This window comes from Mustelus asterias, chromosome 5 (genome assembly GCF_964213995.1).
Source record: "Mustelus asterias chromosome 5, sMusAst1.hap1.1, whole genome shotgun sequence".
NCBI classification, from domain to species: domain Eukaryota; kingdom Metazoa; phylum Chordata; class Chondrichthyes; order Carcharhiniformes; family Triakidae; genus Mustelus; species Mustelus asterias.
The window spans coordinates 47838017-47864235 of NC_135805.1; the positions used below are offsets into that span (position 1 = coordinate 47838017).

Below are 26219 nucleotides of genomic sequence, written 5' to 3' on the forward strand. Positions count from 1 at the left end.
GTTGAGGGATCACTTGTCCTGGTGGTGCAGATTAGGTCATTCATCTGTTTCCAGCATTGCAGGCAGTCCTCTGGTGGAGGCCCTGGGCGCCGACCACCCTGGACACTTCCTCCCATGCCAGGTTGGCTGATGGCTCGGCCTTCTCCTTCCATCCTCAGTGTAGAGGAGTCCCTTCTGGCCTCCATTGCATTGAGCAGCACTTTGAGGGTTGCGTCATTGAATGGGGGGGAGGGGCTGGAGCTCCCTGCGAATTGCATGGTGCTCAGATATGACAGTAGGGCTCTCATCATCCAGACTGCCCCACTTAGCGATATGTTGGGAAACCCCCAACATCATAATTTATGAGGCCAGCATCACACAATTTGATGCAAATTCCCATTGGCCTTTGTGACAGGAAACACTCCTGGTTCCCATTCTCGCCACGGCACTTAGACCTGGAATGGAAAATTCCTACCCCAGCCATCAGTCCATTTAACCTCAGTGGTAAGAAAGCGTTTAGAAACGATAATCCGGGACAAAATTAACCATCAGCTGGACAAATGTGCTTTAATTAAGGAAAACCAACGTGGATGTGTTAAAGGCAAATTGTGTTTACAAAACTTCGATTGAGTTTTTAATGAGGTAAGAGAGAGGATTGATGGTGGTAAGGCAATTGATGTTAATGTGCTTCCAAACAACATTTGAAAAAGTGCCACATAAGAGACTTGCCAGCAACGCTGAAGCCTGTGGAATAAAAGCATGGATTATGAAGTTGGCTGAGTGACAGAAAACAGAGAGTAATGGTGTGTTTTTTTGGACTGAAGGAAGACAGTGGGGCTTCCCAGGGTTTGATACTAGGAACACGCTTTCCTTGATGTATATTGACTTGGGTTTACAGTTTCAAAATTCACAGATGACACAAAATCTGAAAGTATTGTGAACTGTAAAAAGGATAGTGAGAGATTTCAAGAGGACATATACAGGCTGGTGGAATGGACGGACACATAGCAAATTAAATTTAATGCAGCGAGGTGTGAGTTGATACATTTTGGTCAGAAGAATGAGGGGAGACAATATAAACTAAAGGATACAACCTTAAAAAGATGCAGGAAGAGAGAGGCCTGGGGTATATGTGCATTGATCACTGAAGGCGGCAAGGCAGGATGAGGAAGTGGCTGAAAGGTATATAAGATCCTGGACTTTATAAATAGAGGCATAAAGTACAAGGAACTTATGATGATCTTTTATAAAACATTGTTTCAGCCTCACTATTGTGTCCAATTTTCGATGACCCTTTGTGGGCATGAAGCCAATCTCGCTGGCAAAACAGTATCGGTGCAATTGCCTGAGGTGAAAAACAGAGCGCGAACCTGATTTTCCATCTTTCATGCAACCTTACCGGCTCGCCGCACCTGTCGATTGGCGCGGTGAGCTGGTAAGATCACGTCCTTAGCTTTTTTTGGAAAATCACAGCCACTATAACGTTACATGTTCCTGGTATTTCCCTTTCCTCCCTTCCCTGAAAGGGCTTCCCCAATGCAGGGAGGAAGATCATCGTGAACCTGTATAGCCTATTTGCCAGCAAAGTCAGCAAGTATGGGGGGTGCAGGCCTGGGGCAGCAGTGGTTTCGTCCCACCAATATATATCACAGATCTACATAACTTACACTCTGGTTCTTTCAATGATTGATCCAAAGGAGACTTGTAGAATCAGGTGCTACAACATCATAAAGAAACTAAATTTGATATGCATAAACAAAGAAAATTGATGTACAGTATTTGGATGAAGATTCAAATAGAAATAAAAGATATTTGAACTAAAGGTGGGTATATGAAATATCCAAAAGGAGAAAGACAGGCTAATATCATGAAGGAAATTTGCCATTGGAACTGGCAAAGATTTCTAACTAAATTTTTCATCTATCTTTTTCTCTTTCAGGTGCTGATGAATGTTTTGTGCATTTCTCAAATTTCCTGTTATTGTTACATACTTTAGCCATAATTGTGAATGTTAGGAGAGTCAGCTAGGGCACCAGTGTCATTTGATATTGTTGGTAGTCAGTTGGATAGCCTGTACAACCACTTAGGATCAAAAGCCTGATACTTTTGGCTTGAAGGGTACGGTATTGCTGGCAACAGCTGTATTTTTTTAGTTTTATTAAATTAACTGGGGATGGAGATTAAAGATTTCATAGTAGGCCGATGGTACAGGAAACATTTGTGTAATAGAGACTTTTTGCACATTGATGCATCATCAATTCTGCAATTGAAAATCTGTTCTTCAAAAACCTCGGTGGGCTGCATATACATTTTACATTGCTTCACATCTGGACAAGAACAGTATCTGGTTATCACAGTATGCAATACTTTAGGTCACCCACAGTTAGCAGTTAGATTTGGTTCTTTAAAAACACAAAGGAAAAAAAATAGACATGGACTGAATGAATGCAACAATTAAGATCAAATACCGTTGCAAATAGTATAATGTAGCAAACAGCAAAACTTCTTGATGCAGTAACTAACTAAATTAGTCTTCACTTACGAGCTCTCATTGTACTATTTTTAATAAGGTGTGGGTCACTGACCCATTCCTGGAAAAATCCAAGATCACAGGGACGTTGACCCCAATTGACCATTGAACAGATTTTACAAGCCAGCTAGCATTAATCTTCTGGTCCCGTCTGATGTGACAAACTACTGACCGCAAAATTCAAAGGTAGACTTTGATTAGTCTCCCATGATGGTGGATGTTGCTGGTGTGGCATTCTGCTTTCAGTTAATGAGGATATTACAAAAGGAGACTGCATACTGAGTGATGACTGAATCCTCCATCTCCCACTTGCCTCACTGAAAGCAGTCAACAATTAATCCACTGAAAGTCAGAGACACAGTTATCTCAAACATGCCTGTTGATCAAGCTAAATGCCTTCCCTTCTGAATATAACCAGTCATAACTGCATAGTTAATCCAACAGAATCAAATCACTTCAAAGGTTTATGCCCTTAAATTTCTCGTGGGCTTTTTAGTAGCTTTGTTCCAATTATGTACTTTTAGATATTTAGCTGTGGAAATTGGCCATTTCACAATATGTCAGATAAACAGTGATTTAAACCTAAACTTTGAAAGAACAAGTAGAAGCTACTACGGCAAAAACATAGCATTAAAATATAAATAGTGCATTTTTGTACTTGTAAAATTCAGTCTGTATGACTTGATCCACAAAAACTGAATTGTTTTGTAAATTTACAACACTGTCTCATTCAACAGGAAATTGTTTTAAAAAGTACTTTCAATAATAAATGCCCCAACATTAGGAACATTTAGTAACAATTCAAGGGCAGAAAGCATCCTAAATTGGCTGTATTTTATCAGATTATATGAGGAAGGTGGTTCACAAGTTCTTTTTTTAAATCTCAGTACATGTTTATAGCAACATCTACCATTAATTTTTCAGCACCCCCAGACAGAAATAGCATCAATTGCATGGAAGAAGCATCAAAGTTACACAGCTTGGCTGGAAACTTTAGTCCCTGCTGCCAAATGTGTGCCATTAGATAATAAACGCACATCACTAGGAAAGTATGCGGTGCAAAGTAAACTCCTGATCAAGAAACACAGAACAAAGTCAGACACTGCTCATAAATAATAGTGCTTTTATATACAAAGAAATGAAAGCAAATTGCACGGTTGGTTTAATTTCTTACCTTACCATACTTTTGTGCATACGATCCTGTGAGCAAGGAATGAAAGATGATGATAGTCTCATCTAGATCCCAGACAAATACTCGCTGCAAATATAAAGACAAAAGATCAGTGAAATAACGCTTATTTTGCAATAATGTCACAAAACATTTATTTTTATTGCTGATTAGTTTTTAATTTTTGTGCTTTCTGCTCTTGAATTGTTGCTGAATGTGACTCCGACTCCATTCGTGAAATTTGTTATTGAAAACACTTTTAAAAGAATAATTCCTGGTGAATGAGGAAAACAGTTTACAGCGTTGTGAAATTACAATGCTATTCATTTTAAAATACAGATAGATATGGGCCAGAATTCTCCGGCCATTCACGCTGGTGGGATTTACCAGTCCCACTGACAGTACACCCCTGCCCGCGGGTTTCCTGCCGGCTTGGGGTGACATTTATGGAAATTCCCATAGATAGTGGTGACACCAAAGAATCCCGCCACTAGCAAACAACACGCCACCTCCTGCCGGCGGGAAACACACAGCTGGGAGGCTGGAGAATCTCACTCATGATGTTGCAATTTATTGTCCTCATAAACATGTGAAATGCATTTCTCCCATCTGAGCAATATTCCCATGAGTGCTTTATCTGAGCAGTCATACACTTCAAGATTCCAAAGGCCTGTGCAAGTCAGATGACCTGGAAATCTTTACTGAACATTTTCACTATTTTTGATGGGAACTTCAAAAAGAAATAGGTGGGACAGGAAACATTCACTGATAGAGATGACAATAGTTGCCTCATTTTCACTGATAATCACTTCAACAGTAGTGATGGGTTTGAATTTAGAAGCAAGATTAAGGCCTAAATTTTTGCCACTAAGGAGAGCTCCCTGTTGTGGCAGAAGTTAGTGGATAAACCCAGAAATTCTGGGTTCAGCCCCTGAACATGGCACTTCCTATTTTTGCAGAGGAGGGCCAGGGGTCAGGCTACGGTTTTTGCACGTGCAGTTTATGCAGGCAGCTGGTAATTTAAATCACTTAGGACGCTGCTATGTGCAACCTCGGAGAAAAATTTTCGGGACATTAAAAAAGTTTTTTTGTCATTTTCTTCGTACATTTCTCTTTACCAGATATAAAAATATTGAAAATGGGGAAATAGTCGAGCATTATCCAACTGGGCAATGAGTCTTTTTGCTTTCCGTCTGGCATAGGAAGGCAGTGAATCACAAGGATGTATGCGTTGGCTGACTAGTGGCTGGAGAGTGGGGGCAAGTCGTGATGACATCTCCAGGAATACATTTAATCACTGTTGGCAACCCTACCTCTTCCCCCAAACCCAGAACTAAAATCAGAACAGTAAGTGGCCATTTCTAAAGGTTGGGTTTGCAGAGCTGGGAATTCTCCTGTCTCTGTACACACGACCCGAAAGCAAAATTCTGGGCTAAGCTCATTCAGTTTCCTGGGGAGCCTGTTCCAACAATTCAAATCTGTCAGCTCCCAATCTGCCAAACTCAAGGGAATATGATACACAGCTGGCAAAAACAGTGATGGCCGAGGTCTCTGATACTTGGAGCACTGGTGAGGACAAGGCCTCTGCTGAGTCCGCGTCAGATGATGGGCCTCTGGACTCAGCCCTAAAAAACTTGTTGGGGATGCAGAAACATGATGTGGAGATGCCGGCGTTGGACTGGGGTAAACACAGTAAGAAGTTTAACAACACCAGGTTAAAGTCCAACAGGTTTATTTGGTAGCAAAAGCCACACAAGCTTGTGTGGCTTTTGCTACCAAATAAACCTGTTGGACTTTAACCTGGTGTTGTTAAACTTCTTACGATGCAGAAACAGGCAGGGCAACATCAGGCAGAATTGTCAGTGCCGTCTGCAGTCTGGACCGAAGGAGGGAGGAATCCGTCTGTGTTCTGTCTGCAGTCGTGGCTGCAGCATGTGAGCACAGCGAGGTCTCCAGGCCTAATTTTACCATTTTCATTCTAAGTGCTAAATCTGGGCGTGTTTCAGATCCGACTTGTAAACCTGTTCTCAGGCGCCCCCATACGCACTCAGCTTGAAAAAAATATCACGGGTCTGAATCGTGTTGTGGGTGGGGCTTATCACACCTGAAGCGCTGCTGGTCTGATCAGAGCTTTGAATTGCGCATGCGCAGTGAGAAAAAAAATTTGTAAAACGCGCTCCTGTCACACCGCTCCCGGGCCGCAAAAAACGGATAAACGGCCCAGAGCGATGGCCCCCACTCCAAACCACACAACATAACTGCATATCCACCGCCCCCCTCACTACCCAGACTGATCTCGACCCCCTTCCCCCCCACAGCGGCAGCAGACCCCCCCGTCCCCCCCAGAGATCCATCTGGCCTCCCACCCCCAGATAATGATTGGCCTCCCTTCTCCCTCCACCCCCCCCCCCCAACCAAACAGAGAGCGATCTGGCCTCATCCCCTCACCCCCCCACCAGACAACGATCTGGCCTCCCTCACCCTCCCCCCCCCCCCCCCCCCTCACCAGACAACGACCTGGCCTCCCTCCTCCCACCAGAGATACATCTGACCTGCCCCCTCCTCCTCACTATTGGGCGGCACGGTAGCACAGTGGTTAGCACTGCTGCTTCACAGCTCCAGGGTCCCGGGTTCAATTCCCGGCTCGGGTCACTGTCTGTGTGGAGTTTGCACATTCTCCTCGTGTCTGCGTGGGTTTCCTCCGGGTGCTCCGGTTTCCTCCCACAGTCCAAAGATGTGCGGGTTAGGTTGATTGACCAGGTTAAAAATTGGCCCTTAGAGTCCTGAGATGTGTGGATTAGCGGGTAAATATGTGGGGATAGAGCCTGGGTGGGATTGTGGTCGGTGCAGACTCGATGGGCCGAATGGCCTCCTTCTGCACTGTAGGGTTTCTATTCTATTCTCCTATTCCTCCCCACCGCCACCCCCCCACCAACCAGAGAACGATCTGATCCGTCTCCCCTCCCCCTCCCACCACCAATCTGAGTCAGAGAGCCGTTGGAAGCTCTGAACTTACCACTTCAGAAGCTGGAGCGCCCGAAACAGACCTTTGCCGAGCATGTCTGTTTCGCGCCAAATCTGGACGCGCGAACACGATGGTAATGGGGAAATTCTGGTAAAGTTGGGCGGGCAGCCCATTAATTCAATTTAAATGCATGCAAATGCATTTGAATCGCTGCTGCACCCTTTTTGGGCGCGATTCGGATCATGGCCATTTTCGGGCCTTAGTAAAGTGGGCATCTGCGCAGACAAGGGTGCGGATCGCGTTAATGGCCTCACGCCCGACTTTACCAAATTTTCGCGCCTTAATGGTAAAATCGGGCCTTCCATTGTAAGGGTGACAATGTCTTGGAGACCCAGGTCCAATCTGTCAGATTTGTGCTAGTACCAGCACACCATTGCTCTAGCCATAGGTGCATTTCAGCAGTCACTGGACAAGAGGGGAACGGCGCATTTCAACTTCCCTCCAGCTGCCCTTTCTTCTCAAGGAGCCAGGGAGGGACCGTCAGGTGCCCCCGGGACATGCACCCATTTTCTTATATTCGTTCATGGGATGTGGGCACTTATGGCTCATCCTCAATTTCCCTTTTGAAGAAGGTGGTGGTGTGCTGCCTTCTTGAACTGCTGCAGTCCACATGTTGTAGGTACACCCACAGTGCTATTAGGGAGGGAGTTCCAGGATCTTGGCCCAGCCATTGAAGGAATGGCAAAATATTTCCAAGTCAGGATGGTTTGTGACTTGGAGGGGGGGATTTGGGCAATGGAAATGTCATTTAATGTCATGGGAAGATGGTTAGATTCTCTCTCATCATTGTCTGACACTTGTGAATGTTATTTACCACTTATCAGTCTTATCTGAGAAGCTTCCATGCTGGAAAAATTAGCTGCTAAGTTTAAGGCTGAACATCCCTTCTTCTTGAGTTCTCATTCTTTGCATGCATGATGCTGAACTAGTCAAGTAAGGATACAATGGGCGCCTTAGACTCAACTGCAAAATTGGTTGAAATGTTTGATTTAAGGTACGTGTGTTCATCTTGATATGGCAGTTTCCTGAGCTCCCACGATCCTTATTTGGACCTGCACAGCTCCTTAGCAAGACTTTATGTATTTCTTGGATGAAGACACAGCACCCAACTAAATGTGGAATTCATTGCATAACAGGATTCTCCTTGACTTAGGATAAATAGACAGAAACGGGCTTGTAAGCTGTGCTACCTTGAGGACAATGATGTTCTTAAAGCAATACAAATGCAACTCTCTAATGGTCTCAGCAGGGTGCATGCAAGAAAGAATTTCTCATTGCCTGTGCTGTCGATAATGACTGCTCAAGATTCACCCAAATGCAAAGATTATCTTGGAAAGAGACTTTTCAGGATTCCAACTATTGCATTGTCCCATTAGACTATAAGACATAGGAGCAGAATTAGTGCACTCAACCCATCGAGTCTGCACCGCCATTCAATCGTGGCTGATAATTTTCTCATCCCCATTGTCCAGCCTTTTCCCCATAACCTTGATCCTCTTATTAATCAATATATCTGTCTTAAAGACACTGACCTCCACAGCCTTCTGCAGCAAAGAGTTCCACAGATTCACCACTCTCTGGCTGAAGAAATTCCTCCTCAACGCTGTTTTAAAGGATCGTCCCTTTAGCCTGAGGTTGTGTCCTCTGGTTCTAGTTTTTCCTACTAGTGGAAACATCCTCTCCACGTCCACTCTATCCAGGCCTTCCAGTATCCTGTAAGTTTCAATAAGATCCCCCATCCTTCTAAACTCCAACGAGTACAGACCCAGAGTCCTCAACTGTTCCTAATACGACAAGCTCATCATTCCAGGAATCATTCTTGTGAACCTCCTCTGGACCCTTTCCAACGCCAACATATCCTTCCTTAGATACGGGGCCCAAAATTGCTCACAATACTCCAAATGGGGTCTGACCAGAGCCTTATACAGCCTCAGAAGCACATCCCTGCTCTATTATTCATGACATGAATGCTAACATTGCATTTGCCTTCCTAATTACTGACTGAACCTGTAGATTAATCCTAAGAGAACCTTGAACAATGAGTCCCAAGTCCCTTTGTGTTTCTGATTTCTTAAGCATTTTCCTAAGCATCCCGAGCAAACGATTGTCCTGGTGAGGCACACTCAGGAGCAGACAGTGCAAACAAACCTCAAAATCTTTACTGCGTGCATGATCTAGATGTCAATGGTTACTGCTTAATGACGTATCAATGACGATTGGCGTGAAGTGGTGGAGGGCGGGGGGCAGTAGCAGGCTTTTGTATTGCAGAGAGCTGGCGACGGGAGATATGGTGTTCTCATGATGCTGCTCCCTGTCAAGCCATCCATCTTGTTATGTCTGAAAGAGTGTAGTCAGGCTGCCTTACTGAGCAGGTGCCAGACTGACATGAGTGCACCCCTGAGTAATGTGGAATTCCAGCTGCTTATAAGCAGCCGTGTAGACTGACTTGGTGAGACCATGGGTGAAAGTACTATACCATGTAGAGTTGCCCAAGAATGTGTGGGAAGGGAGAGCTGCTCAGGTTCCACAGTGCTGTTGCTAAGGCTACTCAGTTAACTGTGGTTTACATCCTTCCAAGGATGATGCCATCATTATGGCAGTCAGAGAGTACCAATATTTTCATAATCATTATAAGAACATTGAACTTTCAAGAGAATTTCTTGCTGAGATAGCAGGTAATGGGGCCTTTCAGAACCTAACTCTTGTGAGAAAGTCTCTACATTTCACTCCTCCTGGAATCATGCAGCTATCAGGTTGTCACGGGCACACTTGCTACTTTGTTCTTGTGCAATGGTTTTGCCAGTCTGCTTCCTCGCTCTGGTCAAATGCATCCCCTTCAATATCCTCCTCATCTGAAGAAATAACTTGTTCCTCTATTTCTCCAGCTGGTCACACCAGCAGGATCCTTTGGTCCCACTGCAGTGAACGGAGATTTGGCTGAGCGCCAATTTCTCTGTCCTCGCTTACAGTGACGGCAGGGCGTGAATGACTGGAGAATTCTGGCCATCACTTCTTTCCAGCATTGTGGAGGGCGGAGGAAACAACAATGATTGGGCACACATTATGGTGAGTATTGGAGATCCGTACATGACTGGCCCTAACATCAGACGTGCTTCTTGAGGAGGCCAATCGTCTACTCTATCAAGGATCTGGTGGCGAAATGGGCACTCCTTTTTGTATCTCTCAACACTGCATTTGAGAATCCATTGTAACTTTCACTTGACTGCTTTCCCTCCAAGGTTGGAAACCAGTGCAAAGCTTTTGACATGGCTTTCATCAAGACATGGCATCCCCAGGCCACCCACTGCAGGGGAAGCACATCCTGGAAGAATACTGTGACTGATCCAGCCCCTCAGACATGATGGCGCATTCACAAAGAGAGTGAGCATTAATGAGCATTCATGAGATGCGAATGCATACAAATGGGGGTTCCCGACATTGCTCAGCAATAAACTTGACCCACCTTTAACTTGCCTTGAAATCGGGAGAACAAAATTCCGAACTAATTTTCTGCCGGTAGGAAACTGACTTTCTAATTCACACCAAATTAAGTGATATCGCCCATCATGATTCCCACTGCTGGTGGGAACAGCAGATTCTGCCCCTTGTCTTAATCGGTCCTTTAAAATCACTCACAAACATCAGAGAGATTTTGTTCGTTTCTCCGAAATAATATGTTTCCGATAAAGGAATCTTGCAATGGTATTCTGACCCTATTCTTCCTCCTTGGGATGGATACTTTGCCCAATGCATTCTTCTTCCCTCAAGTTTGTCAGAAACAGATATAGTCTGTTCAGTACAAGGTGATAACTATTGACTGAGGTATCATGGAAAAGTGTGCTGCCACTGGCGGGTGTGAAATTCTGTGCCTTGCCACTTGTTGTACCAATGATGGAATGCTGACTGACAAAAAAAAGGAGTGACTTTTGCCAAGTAGACAAGTCTGTTCTGATGATCTTGTTGTTTTATGTGAATTAGAAATAATAGCAAAAGGAGTTCACAGACAAATTGCTCTCCAGCACAGGTACGTGGTAGCATGAGTTGGAAGTTGCTGTCTGCTGTAATCCTGATGTGTACTCCAATATCTGGGTCAATGTAATTGTATCAAGCATGACGACAAAAATAACCCAAATAGGTTGGGTGTTAAAATAAAATCCTTCTTGATAGCGATTTGCTGAAAATCATATAACTCCCGCCGCCATGGTAACAAAACATGGGGCGTGGCACGGTGGTACAGTGGTTAGCACTGCTGCCTCACAACTCCAGGGATCCAGGTTCAATTCCAGGCTTGGGTCACTGTCTGTGTGGAGTTTGCACATTTCACCTTGTACTGAACAGACTATATCTGTTTCTGACAAACTTGAGGGAAGAAGAATGCATTGGGCAAAGTATCCATCCCAGGGAGGAAGAATAAGGTCAGAATGCCATTGCAAGATTCCTTTATCGGAAACATATTATTTAGGAGAAATGAACAAAATCTCTCTGATGTCTGTGAGTGATTTTAAAGAGCTGATTAAGACAACCCGTCTGCGCGGGTTTCCTCCGGGTGTTCCGGTTTCCTCCCACAGTCCAAAGATGTGCGGGTTAGGTGGATTGGTTATGCTAAATTGCCTCTTCGTGTCAGGAAGATTAGCAGAGTAAAAACGTGGGGTTACAGGGATAGGGCCTGGGTGGGATTGTGGTCGGTGCAGACCCGATGGGCTGAATGGCCTCCTTCTGCACTGTAGGGATTCTGTGATTCTATGAAACCATGTATTTAAGTACACCGGCAGTGTTGCCACCAGCTGCTCCAAGTGGTAGCGATGGAAGAAAATGACTCATGAGTTGCATAAAGTCCATTCAGAGGATATGATGGACGCTATTTTTTTCCAAGTCAATGGTGAAGGAGGAACAAAAGGTTTGGAGAAGTGGCAGCTTTACTGCTAGTTGTAAATTCACTAATACCATCATATCCTTAGCTAATCAGGTTTGGGGGAGAGGAAGGCAGTCAAATTTAAACCTGTTGAATACCATTGCAAGATTCTTCACTTGAAAAAAAATGCTGTTTAGGGGAATCAAGATTAGGGGTGAGATTGAATGGACAAATTAAAACAAAGAAATGAGGCTGCCTGAAAATCTTTGCACAAAGTGCAGAGTAACATAAATCCATGCAGTTCCAATTAGACTATACCATCTGGTTAGCTTAATAACATGCAAGTACATTAAAAAAAAAATCAACCCATGTTATTATTGCACCAGTTTTTGGTTTTGAAGTCAACCCTTAATTCCTTTTCACATATAGAAGCAATTTGAAGGAAGTGCACATTAGTTCAGTATTGGTGTAGATTTGACTAAAACTTTTAACACAGAAATGAATTGGCAACACATGCATATGCTGATTACAACACAGAGTACCATAACATTTATCCAACTGAGAATTAACTTAATGGGTATCATTACACTTCAAAGGCGGTCAACACTTTGTTTTGTTATCTTTTGTAGGCGGCAGAGTTTCCCTGTGGGCTTTGGGACCACACCACTGTTTGGCTCAAATGAAGTTGGACACGCACGCCGATTGGATTTTCCATGAATTAGCCAATTGGTAGCCGGAAGGCCATCCAATTTAGGTTTTTGAACCTAGAGGGCGAATAGGAGGAAGCAGCAAGATGTCCATGCGCATAAGTTAAGGAGAAGGACACCCCTGATGGAGGAGTCCTATCTCCAACTTAGAACATAAAATGGCCTCAGTTGCCAGGTACCACTCAGGCAGGGGTTTTGCGGTGGCAGGGCACTGGGGAAACCTTCCAAGTGGTTGCTTGTGGCTGTAGCTTCAGGCAGAAGAGCCTCTAAGCCTGCCTGGAACTGCTGGCTCCCAGTCTGCCATCAGGCGACCGCCTCCAGGGAGATGCAGTGCCCCCTGAGGCCTCCAAGAACCTGGAAGCTGACTGGAAAATTTCAGCCAGTCTCAAACAATAGGCCTTAACAGGCTCTTCGTTAGTTGAATCAGCCACCTGATGCTTATGGGAGGGTAGCCACCTCCCTACTCTGCCTTTAGGAAAATGGCCCAGGGATGGGGTAGAGTTGGCCAATTGACAAGCCAACTGACGGTGAGAATTTACGTGAAGATTCACTTCTGGAGACCAACACATCTCCATGATGTCACTTGAATAATAGGTCATTGTATTGCAAAATTATCATTACGATACATGTAATGAATATATTACTTTGCTCACCCTATTTGCCCAAAACGACAATGCTTCCTTTAAAAATTTGTGACTGTCCAACCTAACTGCTATTTCCTATGACAATGAGTTCAGTGCAAATGGGCCTTAAACTGGGCAGGCCTCAACAGCTCCTGGTCCTTTAGAGTAATGATGATGATAAAATAGTAAGTGCATTTACAAAGCACTTTACCATGTCCAAACACCCCTAAGTGTCTCACATCATTACATTTAAAGTGCAGCATCTGTTGCATTGGTTGGCTTAACTAGAGCTAAACAACTCGGGGGGAAGAACACGAGGAAAGACTCTGCAGCATGTTTACAATTTCTAAATATGTAATATTGGAAGTCTAAATAAAGGATGATTGCTGGAGATAACATTTCCCTCCAGGATTACGCAAGTTGTTTTCAAATTAAAAAGTGGGTCATTATACGCCATTTAAAACTACACTGTAAAATCCAAAAACAAGTTTGAAAATGGGGAAACCAAAGTTAGAAGTGTCAACAGTTGATGATATTATCCGTTAGCAGTGTAAGGGTTACTGTGGTAATGAATTCCAGTGTGGTAAAGTGTTCTGTTTTTGAACTAACATTAAAGGCAGGATTTTAAAAACTGGTTGGAAGTATCAGGAAAGAGAGTGGGGGCTGGCCCAAGTGTTGGCATGTTGGCCCTCATGACGATTCGGTTTCCATGATCCTGACCCTGAGCTACTGGATTGGGGTCCAACTGTGGGAAATTAAGGCCAAATACAGAGCCTATTGAGGCCCTCTGCCTGTGCTGACTGGGAGTCCCAGTCAGCAATGTGCAGAAGAGACATCGGCTTGGACCATGGCCAGGGAACCAGGCAGGCTCACATTGGGAGAGATGAGGGGGGGCGGGCTTGCCTCATCCTGTGAGGGCTCCTCCTGAATTCTACTGGTCACAGCCACTGGGCCTTAGCTGCGCCCTCTGGAGGAGTTGGCTATCCCTCCAAAATCACGGTCAGCTGTGGCCATTTTAAAATTAATAAAAACTCTTCTGAAATCACCTCCACTTTAAAATGCCCTCTCTCTCCATCAACATAGAATCCCTACAGTACAGGAGGCGGCCATTCGGCCCATCAAGCCTACACCGACAACAATCCCACCCAGGGCCTGTCCCTGTAACTCCATGTATTTACCCTACTAATGCCCCTGACACTTAGGGACAATTTAGCATGGCCAATCAACTTAACCTGTACATCTTTGGACTGTGGGAAAAAACCGGAGCACCTGGAGGAAACCCACGCAGACACGGGGAGAATGTTCAAATTCCACACGGACAGTCACCCGAGGCTGGAATTGAATCCGGGTCCCTGGCGCTGTGAGGCAGCAGCATTAACTACTGTGCCACCACGCCATGAATTGGCAGCTCCCACCTCACTTGGTGGGGGTGCCAATTTGTCAGAGTTGGAGGGCTTCCCATTTGCCTTCTCGCCCACCCACCATCCTTAACTGGATGGTAAGTCCACTCTCTGCCATAATGGACCTGATCCATTAAAGATCAGCATCATCAGGGAAACAGAACTGGTCCTGATACTGGGTACTTCACCTTGGACTGAAAACTTTAGCCTTAGGTGGCAGCCTAAATTTTTATATTTGATTTGTATATTTGAATTCTGTATAGTCTAATAGCAAAACACACATTTTAAATCTGCCTCAAGTAGCAGGCTCTGTTTATATGTCACTTGGGTCATGTTGGGCACAATGAAGCCTGTTCGTTTGTATTTCGCATCGTGGATTTTCTGATTTTAAATGATTAAGGCAAGTCATGCATTAACAGAAAGCAACCTTTGTTTAAGACATTCATTTATCTTGCTCCCCCGATTTGAACAGCTCTAAAACTGCACCTGCCCCCCCCCCCCCCCCCCAACCCGCCCATTCAGTCCTCGTTGACTGATGACAGCACCCTCTCAATCTCTTCCTCCTCTCACTTGGCTCTCTTTTTTGCTCAAAATTTAACATTTTGTTAATATGATCTCAGCTAAGGCCAAGTATGTTATTCACTTCCAGCAGGGGGATAAGACATCAAGGATCTTTTGAGGATCAGGAGGTACTGCAGTTTAGAGGTGTTCTTTGGAAAGGGGAGTGGGAAATTGAAGGTGTGTATTAATGCTCAGTGGGATAGGAGGGTGAATGTTACCATTGCTACTCACAGGGGTATTGAAGGGGCGGGGCGGGTGGGGGGGCGGGGGGGCGGGGTTGCAATTAGAGTTCAAGGCCAGCAATGAAATTCAGTGTATTAGGGATGTTGGACATCTGGACCAGCATCATTGCACAGAATGTAGCTTGCAACCTATGGATGGAAGAGGCAATAGCATAGGGGCTGTTCTATCCCTTGCCACTGCAATAAATTCATCTCCTACCCTTGTTTCAAATGGTGCAGCCTATTGTTTCACCCACCTCCTTTCCCAATTCACCACTGCAGATATTTCCCTGACAATGTAGACAATCAACATCCTCGTTTTGCTGCCAATCCATCTGTCATTACCACCGCCACTGCCTCTCCTCATGGCTCCCATGCTGTTGACTCCTCTGAAGACTCTGTATTGTCTCCTCCACCCCTCGGGTGCAAGTTGCATTTTGTGAGCGCTAATAGTGGTCCAGATGTCCAACATCCCTAACCCGCTGAGTATCATTGCTGGCCTTCAACTCTAAATGACCCCCCCCTTCATAACCCCTCAGTTTCCCACTTCCCCTTCCAAAGAGCACCTCACAATTGCGGTTCCTTCTTATCCTCAAAGGTTGTCAATGTCATAGAATCATAGAATCCTACAGTGCAGACAGAGGCCATTCGGCTCATCGAGTCTGCACCGACCACAATCCCACCCAGGCCCTATCCACATATCCCTACGTATTTACCCACTAACCCCTGGCCATGCTAAAATTGCCCTTAGTGTCCTGGGATGCGTAGGTTAGAGGGATTAGTGGGTAAATATGTAGGGATATGGGGGTAGGGCCTGGGCGGGATTGTGGTCAGTGCAGACTCGATGGGCCGAATGGCCTCTTTCTGTGCTGTAGGGTTTCTAAGATTCTAACCCCTCTAACCTATGCATTCCGGGGCACTAAGGGGCAATTTAGAATGGCCAATCAACCTCGCCCGCACATCTTTGGACTGTGGGAGGAAACCGGAGCACCCAGAGGAAACCCACGCAGACACAGGGAGAATGTGCAAACTCCACACAGACAGCGACCCGATCCGGGATTCGAACCCAGGTCCCTGGAGCTGTGAAGCAGCAGTGCTAACCACTGTGCTACTGTGCCGCCTAGTCGTCACCCCACTGTTGAACTGAATACTATAATTGAGCATGACTGAGATCATATTACCAAAATTGACAATTTAAAACTTGCACTCTTTTTTTCCCAGGAAATCACACACTATTACACTTTTAAAAACAGCTGACAACATGTGCTCTCTCAATATTATCTAAAGATTCGAAACAATGAGGGCCAGATTTTTGTGGAAGAGGCAAGAAGGTGGAGTTGGAAAACTTCCCATTTCCTTTAAAAAGAATTGTGCCTGCCATATTTCCATTCTGGGGAGGCGGGGTGGGAGGGAGTCAGGCCTAAGGCAGCAACAGAAGCGTACGGATGGTGAGGGTGACATGTTGCTGGGACATGAACTAAGCTGTATTAATGAATGTCAAAACTTCACCCATCAACACCCCCACATGCACCCCATTCCCCCTCATACTATCATGTCCCCTCCTATCCCCATCATACACTCTCCACACCTCTCGTACCCATATTACTCCTAATATCCCCCAAAGCCTGTCCACCATCTACAAGGCATAAGTCAGGAATGTGGTGGAATGCTCCCCATGAATACTCCCCACTTGCCTGGATGGGTCCAGCTCCAACAACACTCAAGACGCTTGACACCATCCAGCACAGAACAGCCCGCTTGATTGGCACCCCATCCACAAACATTCACTCCGTCCACCACCGATGCTCAGTAGCAGCTGTGTGCACTTTCTACAAGATGCACTGGAGGAATTCACCAAAGATCATTAGACGGCACCTTCCAAATCCACAAGCACTTCCATTTACAAGGAGAAGGGCAGCAGATACATGAGACCATCACCACCTGCAAATTCACCCCCAAGCCACTCATCATCTTGACTTGGAAATATATTGCCATCCCTTCATAGTCGCGGGGTCAAAGTCCTGGAATTCCCTCCCTAACTGCATTGTGGGTCAACCTACAGCACGTGAATTGCAACGTTTCAAGAAGGCAGCTCACCACCACCTTCTCAAGGATGGGCAATAAATGCAGGCCAGCCGGTGACACCAATGCCCCACGAATGAATAAAAAAAGTATCCTCCGTCACTCAATCGTAATTCACTATGAGCAGACATCAGGAGACAAGTCTTTGAAGTGGACATTAAAAAATATATTTCTAACAATCTAATTGGGCTACCACTCAAAAATACTTCACTCTGAAAAAGAGCTCTCATTTAAAGAGGTCAGTCAAATAAGTTAAGTCTCAAGTGGCAAAACTGTTAAAAACAAAAAAAAACTTCTGTTCAGTAACCAAATCAGTGAAAGATACTCTTTTACTAATCTCTTAGAACTGTCGTTCAAACTGTCTACACACCCCCTGCTGAAATAAATCGTTATGTAGCTGTTGAAACTCAGCCAGGCATTCATAATGGCTCCAGCTGTCAAAATAAACCGATCCAAATTAAAACAATGGGACTTTTGGAGCTATAACAACAGATATAACTATGTATCTTTTTTCTAAGCTGCACCAGATGGTGTCAATGCAGTCCAAGAGCTGGTATCTGCTTTTTAAAATCTAAATGAAAGCTGCTGAGGTTTTTTCCCCCCCAACTTAAAAGGAGCATTTAAATCACTTCAGGTCGTGACACTGGAATTCCTAAGGACTGTATTCTTTTGTTCTTAATGTATGGCAGCATTTTTTCCAATTCTGGAAAGAACTCCAATGCATCTCAATACTTATGCAATGCTGATCAATTTACATACCTTTGCAGGACAGAGCCCTATCATTAATCACCACATGAAAATAAGCATCTAACCTACAACACAGCATCTCCTTGAAACTGAAAGTTTTTTTGAATTCTATGTTGGTCAATGAAAGAATTCCAGGAGCAGGGGGCTGTTTTATTTTGGTTTCCCACTTGAAACTTGCGTTCCCCCATGGTTTAAGATTACCTAGGGAAGCTATGATCCCTTCCTACATACAGAAGGGGAGTGCCTGTACCCTCATCCCATGCCAGCAAAAACTACTGGAAATGAGAATGCGGACAGCAATCCCAGAATCGGGTCCCACCTGCCCTGTTTAAAGAGCTCCCAAGTCACCCTGACTTGGTGAAAATCCAGGTCTAAATCTTATGAAACTTCATGTTACTATGCCAAAATGTATTTTAATTTGTACATCCACTTTGTCTGCACTGAGGATAATTGAATTTGGTGTGGGGAGTGCAAGGAGCAGAATGGGAAAAGGTTATGATAAATGTCTGGGATAAATATCTGGGATTTCCAACAAACTGATTAATTTTTGCCTTGTGTGTACAATTCATTCACAAGTAACCCCTAAAACACTGAGGACCCTCGTAATGCTGATGACTTAATCTGGCAAACCAACCATTCATATACAACACATCCATATTTAAATTGTCCAATATACCATACATCGATTTATCTTATTCATTCGTGGGGATCTGAGTGTTGCCGAGCAGACCAGCATTTATTGTTTATCCCTACCTAATTGCCCTTGAGAAGGTACTGGTGAACCGCCTTTTTGAATAGCTGCATGTGACATAGGTACACCCTATGTGCAGTTAGAGATTGAGTTCCAGGATTTTGACCCAGCAACAATGAAGGAATGCGTTACAATTCTAAATCAATGGTGAGTGGTTTGGAGAAGAATGTTCAGGTGACGATATTCCAATGAGGCTGCTTTTCTTGTTCTTCTAGGTGGGAGAGGCTACGGTTTTTGAAGATTTATAATACTGAAGAAGAGCAATGATTAGTAGGTTAATGCTACCAACAGAGACTGTACTTATTTTTTTTCTGTTCATTTCTCCCCAAATTTATAGCAATACATCCCAGAAGGTCTACTTGTCAAATCTGGATTGGATTTAACAATAAATTAAGAATTTCTCATGATTTTCTCCTGGGCTGAAGGACATTTTTTCCATTTTCCTGACACCTCAGGGACAACCTTAACCCCTTAACCACCCAATGATAGGCTGTAGAGGGTTGGGGCAGCTTAAAAATAACAAAATAAAATTTGCTAACCTGACCACAGTCCATTGCATATGTGTCTGTCAACATTGTTACATACGGCTCGCATGGTGTTCATCTCCTGCTCTCAAGAGGTTCTCAACTGTGCAGCTGGAAGTCTGATTTTCATTTAATACCAACAGGCTAGGATTCACAGATCCCTCCCTCTTTGTTGTCAATCCAATCCCCTAGCTTCTTCTGTCCCATCATTTCTCAAATTCTGCCTTCCAAACTGATTACCAGTTTTACTCCCTTCCCCATCATTGCCCACCATCCTTGTTAACCCCCCCACCCACCTGAACTTTTCTGGAGGACAGCTTTAACATCTTCTCCCCATCATAATGGCATTGCCTCAAGTTGAGATACAGCTCCATTGTTGACCATCAGCTACTTTGCAGAAGCAACTCGTCTATGAATCCATGCAATGAACAGCATCAGGTTTTTCAATTGTGGCATCACAGTAAAGCCCGATACTGTCTTCACTCAATGTCCACACATGCATTCTTTCTTACAGGAGTTCTGTTCACCTGCCTAGCCACTGGGTGATGAGGCCAACTGCTGTGTTCCTACCCCTTCCCTACTTGACAGCAACTAATTAGTACAAACCAACAATTGAAACAAAGATCCCTGTGATTTAAATGGCCCAATAACCATACTAGATAGTGCATTTACAAAGTGAACTTCCTCATTTAACTTGTATAAATGCTGGACAAAGGGGTGAAGGGTAAAATCATTATAAAAGCTTACTGAAAAGCATGGCTGTGTATTTTATAATAAACAATATATTTTCTGCTAGTGTTGAATGCACCATCCAGCTCGTTATTATAGCAGTACATAGTTAAAAACAGAACAAACTCTCAACAAATCTCAGTTTTCAAAATTGAAACTGGCGCTTTTGGTTCTGAATTTCTTTTGTACAATAAACGTTTGTAATAGTCCACAGTCCTAGAAATGTAACGGCAATAGAGCTTTTTGTTTAGTTTATTTATTAGTGTCACAAGTAGGCTTACAGCCTTAGCTCAAGGCATTATTAGGTGTAATGAAACTTATACCAGAAAATTTCAGTTCTGTTGCTCCTCATTCTTAATAATTTCAACTTTATTCACCCGCTGCATTGCCCCAGACTCAGAAAACACCAGAAGGTAATATACAGTCTGAAAACTAAGTGCTTGCTGAAACCATCATTGTGTCGCACTATCATTACCATCAGGAATAAAATCACCTCACACCAACCCTAGCTGATAACTATTTTATGAATCAGGTTTTTGGAAAGAATGTTTAGCTGTGGATCTATGTTAGTACAATGAGTGCTGACTTCCAACCTTTATTGCAAAATACTCATAATCTTAAGCTTTCATCAATTAAAGTCAGGGCATACCTCCAAGTCGTTGTCAGGAGGTGGTGATGGATTATTCTTCCTTCCCCTTCCCCGTGACTTTGACCCTGAACTCCTACACGTTCGCTCATCCAGGTCTTTGACTGGTGTTGATGGGCTCTGCACAGTATCAAACTCCCCTGTAAAAGCAACCATTCAGATTACAACTATCATCTTGAGTTTTTCTGCATGCAAGGTATGAGTGTTCACCACAAATTCACACTGCTGCAGAAACAAAGTGATTTCTGATGATTGCACAGCATTCAGTTTGACAGCAGTTCAGCAGCTGAATAATTATGTATAAAGAAAATACACCAGGCACAGAAAAATAAACAGTGCGGCAATTTATTTAACTGTTGCCACAGCCAGAACTATTAGGCTCTATGATGTGGAGCTTTCATTTTTTACTCATTTGCTATATGCATTTGGACGGACTGTCTAAGAATCCGCCAGACAACTGGAGTGAATATTCTATCATTAGTAAAACGAATGTATGGGGAACAAGATAATCTTGGACTGAATATCTGCAATCTTTCTGGCACAATTATAGTTTTAAGTCTGGTGGAGACCAGTGAAAGGAGAGTAACTGGTTCAGCCGTGATTCAGGTAGTATTCTTCCCTTTGAGTCAGACAATTCTGAGTTCAAGTCCCACCAGAAATTTGAATACAAAATCTAGGCTCACACTCCTGTGCTGTACTGAAGGAATGCTGTACTGCTCGTGGTGCCATTTCTCGTTTGAGATATTAAACCTCAAACTCTAACTGCCCTCACCGGTGGAAGCAAAAGATTTTATGGCATAATTTTAGCCAATAATCAGAGGAGTTCTCCCTGACATCCTTGCTAATATTTAGCCCTCAACCAACATCCCATTTAAAAAAAAATAGGATTAGCTGGTCATTATCACTTTTGTGAACTTATCTAGTCATTTGCTAGCGGGACCTTGCTGTGCGCAAATTGGTTGTTGTGTTTCCTACATTCCAACAATGACTATACTTCAACGGTACTTAATAGGTTGTAAGGTGTTTTGAACGTTGACAGGTCATGAAAGATGCTTTATAAATACAACAATTTTCTCTTTATATGGAGAGTGCTAGTCTTCCCTGTTAATTTCTTTCTTCCCCCTCCCTGTGTTGTGGGGGTTTCTCAAGGAGAGGGGTCTCTCAGGCCACTGGTTTCCACGTTGGTAATGGGCCAGTGTGCCGAATGAGAACAGGAGAACCAGCTCATTGTCCAGAGGAGATGGTCCACCTGAGGGTCGGCAGGGAATTTCCATCATCTCTCTGGTGTAGGTAGGACAGATGGAAAGGCCCATCTCTGTGGAGGAGGCAGGTGGGTAGTGATGTACTTCCAGTGCCATAGTCATTTGTCCACAATATTAAAATTAAGCCTGCCATCTGATTCTACATACTCAGGCTGGAATATCAGGCTACAAATCTTTATTTAGTTAGCCTGGTCCTCTTTCAGAACTTTTGCATGCAAATATCTGTTTGGCTTTAAAGTGGAAGCTTCAACAAGCATGCAACGTACAAAAACCATGAAGGAACGCATTTTGCAATTCTGCCTGTGAGATGTGCCTGATGGTTTTGTGTTTGAATGTAAATCCATTTGTGAATGAATGAGCTGAAGGAAGTAGAAGAACAGGGGTAGGATGATGCTAGAGCACAGCTTGGTGACTTCACTTCACTTTTGTCCTCTATCACTCACTTTACGATTTCAACATTAATGATATCCAGCAAGATATCTTTGAATTGACCCACAGGTTTGAAATTGCAAGGCCCTCTCCCTGTGTTGGTCTGCTCACTCCTGATTTTAATAACCCTGTCCTGCAAACATAGCAGTAGTGTTGAGACGTTGAAAGCTTCACAAGCACATAGAGTGATTCCCGAGTGCCTATCCCGCATTCCAGTGTGTGTGAGTAAATCACGTAGCTAAGTTGTGTTAAAATGATTTGCTGTGTGAAGCTCTTTTAAGATGTCAGTGTGTCAAGGGCTTTAGTTAAAAGTTGCAGTTTGAATGTATGGCATGCATAGTAAGGGATGGAAGGGCTATAAGGCTGTCTGAGGGCTTTGCATGGATCAACAGTAAATGCGTAACAGGCAGTGGGCAACACTTTGTGGAATGCCGGCTTGTAGCAGCTATTTGGTATATGGCACTGTTGAATAGCCTTATCCTAGCAACTTTGTTACAGTCACCGTCATCCCCAGCATTTGTTTCCAGGTTCTGCAGGAAAATCAATTTCTGTACTCAATCACTTGCTTAGATACTCCATTTGCTGTCTCCATATTTTGCCCCTTTTGCCCCCACAGTCAGCCACTTATTTTTGCTGCAGCTGTTAAACTATCTGCAGCAGCCCCAGAAATTCTACCCCAGCCCTCCCCCCACCAACTCTGCAAAGTCTCAGCTGTCACCATATTCAATGATGGTCATGACTGATTATCAAGACCCCAGGAGTTTCATCTGAAATGACCACGGTTACTTGCCTAACACTTATGGACCATCCTCACAGCTTTAGTGCCACTGATGGAAAATCTGCCCCAACTCTAAAATAAATTGTAAGCCCTAGCTGGAACCAGAAAAAAAGTCAAAGATTGTATGGAATGCAATTTTACTCCAGCCAGTGCCTGCAGTTCTACTCTTACACTCAGTTCATTGGACTCCTTTTACGAATAAAAATCTTAACACGTTACACCCACACCCAAGTGGGTTACATATGTTCTGAGAATCTCCATGTAGCCGTGGGCTAATCTAAGCATCCAAATGAAAATATAGTTCTTAACTCCAATAAAATGTCTATCCTGAAAAAGCAAAGTGAAACTGACAAGATTCAGTTTGAACGCTCAGAAGTGATACTAAATGATTAAAACAAAGATATGCACATTAAAATCCAACCCCACCTCTCCCCCCCCCAACCCTCAGCACTAATGTTTGGAAATTCTTTTGAACTTAATGCCTCAATCTGATTTTCTAACTACCAAAATGAGTAGTCTTACTGCCTATTACTAACAGCTTCATCTGTAATATGAAACCTCCAAAATCTAATGGCGTGCAATAATAAAATTCAATTAAAAGACAAGTTGAACAATAATGTAAATATTGCGGAAAAATTGAAGTGACAAAGAATGCCAATCGTAAAATGAACACATGTACATGTGCACGCATCTTTCTGGGAAATCTTACAAGACTTGCAAGTTGAGTGACTTTGAAAAAAATTGCATTTCTGGTATGAGCTTCTAAGTAAGTATTCATGCCCGAGATGGATAATATTGGTCGGCTATCTAAGTGAGAGCAACTGAAGACCACACAGGCCAGGAATCCCACATAATTACCCATGTTTAGTGAGTGTAACTGAAGGGTGTTACAGAAAAATGTTAACAGGAAACAGAACAGGTTTTAAAGCACTTATTGTTATGTCTCAATAATGAAAAACAGTCTAACTCTCTGGAATGGAAAAAGAAAATGTCTGTGATTGAAGAAGAATGATAAGCTTCCTTAATCAAAAATCTGTAAGGCTGCCAAAGACAACTGGAAAAAAAGAGACTTGAGATTCAAGAATGTTCCAGTTTCTCAAGGAAGCTTTGATATCAAAGTTCAAATACCTGCAATTAAAACAGTCAAACTCTGGAATAATAAAGTATGCATTTTTCACACTGATATTACTGGAAAGTATTAGCTTTATTTTAGAAACAATATGGAGCCTTCAAAAGATAATTAAACCGCAACTAGCACACACAGAAGCTTGAACTGTTTACAATGCAGTTTAACTGTAAAAATGAATAAAAAAATATTTTCACTGAAATCTCAAAAAGACATACTTCTGTTTTCCCTGTTCTGAATTATGAACAGCACATGCTTCAGACAGTTTTCTGTGTGTATGCGTGTTTGTTATTTACTAATTTGGAAACCTGCTTCTGTTTAACTCGGCCTGGCTGTATTCACTTTATGGCTAAACCTCAACATCACACACCATATAATAAAATGTTGAACCATACAAATCTATCAACAGCATTGGTTATTGTCCTCCGAGCTTTGCTCTCCACTTGGACCAGAGACAATTTGCTATGTTACACCCACACAGCTCAACTGCCACTAGTCTGTGTGCACATTTGTTTGCCTTTTGTGTTTATGGTTCAGTCCCAACTGGAACTCATTTAACAAAATCTCCAAATCTGAGGCACTAGCTCTCCTCTGTCATTCTAACTGCATAAATATATGGTTCGGTTTTAGAGGAGCAAGTGCAGTAGTCAGCATTAAAGGGTTTGTTTTGACAAGTGTAAACCAAGCTGCTGGATTTCTTTTTTGGTTTTCCCTACCTCCTAATCAACACTTTTAAAATATTATCAGAGTACAACTACAAAACGTCCTTACAACGGCAACCCCCACCTTCCCCTCCACTGCACCCCTCCCCCCACCGTAAATCATAAGAGAATTTAAAGTCAGTTGTTTGGATCTTACATTAGTTATATACCGATTCAAACTATGTTGCTTGCACTTCACTGCCCTGCAGAATAGCTTGAAGGCACTTGTAGTCAAAGATATAAAAATGAGGTCTGTTACTTTGCTAACTTAAACCAGACACTTTCTTTCTTTGTCAAAAACACGATGGTTTTTGATCTTTCAGTTGTCTTAGAACACTGACTACAGTACAAAGGGAAAGGAAGTTCTTTACCTCCAGGAAGATCTGTGGCAGGCTGACCAGTGATAGTGGAAGGATCTTGTAGCTGGTAAGTTGTTGACGTTGAAGAGGTACCATCAACAGTATCATTTGAGGTCATGTATGTGCCATATGTTGAAGTTGGATAATACTGTGCATACTGGTTTTGGCCAAATGCTGTGTAGGAAGGGTATTCCTAAAATGGGAACAAGCAGGTTTAAGTAATATCTCTTGTATTTTACGCTTTATGCTGTTCAGTCAGTGTAATGAAAATTATCAGAATTGTCATAGATAAAATGCATTCAGCAGAATAAAATCACACTGTGCACAGAGGTAATATATACAATTAGAAAGGACGTTCCTTATCAACTGGGATAATATTTTGGATATGCATGCATAAACTGAGGGGTTGCAGGATGGATGTGTAAGATTCAACACAGCTACAACACTGGCTGCCACCCGACATGAGTGAATATTGCCAGATATATCTGGCTCATAACTTCCACGGCACCCTTCTCTCAATCATCGCGAAGTGATGGAAGGCGTTGTCCAGTGTTACCTGGTGGCAGATGTTCACCAGTAATCTGCTCACAGATGCTCAGTTTAAATTCCACCAGGACCTCTTGGTTCCAGATTCATCCAGACTCAAACATGGACAAAAGAGCTGAATTTCAGACACTGATTTTCAGAGTGACTGCCCTTGACATCAAGAAAACATTTAACCTCGTGTGACTCAGGTACCCTAGTAAAATTTAAATTAATGGGGGGAAATATCTTCATTGGCTGGAGTCATACCCATTACAAAGGAAGGTACAGTGAAAAGTTTCACAACACCAGGTTAAAGTCATACAGGTTTATTTGGAAACATGAGCTTTCGGAGCACTGTTCCTTCATCAGGTCAGTGGAAGGAGCAGCGCTCTGAAAGCTCATGATTCCAAATAAACCTGTGTGACTTTCACCTGGTGTTGTGAAACTTCTTACTGTGCCCACCCCAGTCCAACGCTGACATCTCCACATCACAC

The 26219-nt window shown here is 43.4% G+C and overlaps 1 protein-coding gene across 50 annotated transcripts in view; it reads right to left on the reverse strand.

Moving 5' to 3' along the window:
- Positions 1–26219, reverse strand: part of eya4 (EYA transcriptional coactivator and phosphatase 4) — a 428611-nt gene that overhangs the window by 84618 nt on the left and 317774 nt on the right. For all 50 annotated transcript variants that reach the window (XM_078212520.1, XM_078212514.1, XM_078212513.1 and 47 more), the window contains 3 exons: positions 25213–25393; positions 20549–20685; positions 3684–3767 (listed from right to left, as the gene is read on the reverse strand). In XM_078212520.1, coding sequence (XP_078068646.1) covers positions 3684–3767; positions 20549–20685; positions 25213–25393 — 402 coding nt within the window. The remainder of the gene's footprint in view (positions 1–3683; positions 3768–20548; positions 20686–25212; positions 25394–26219) is intronic.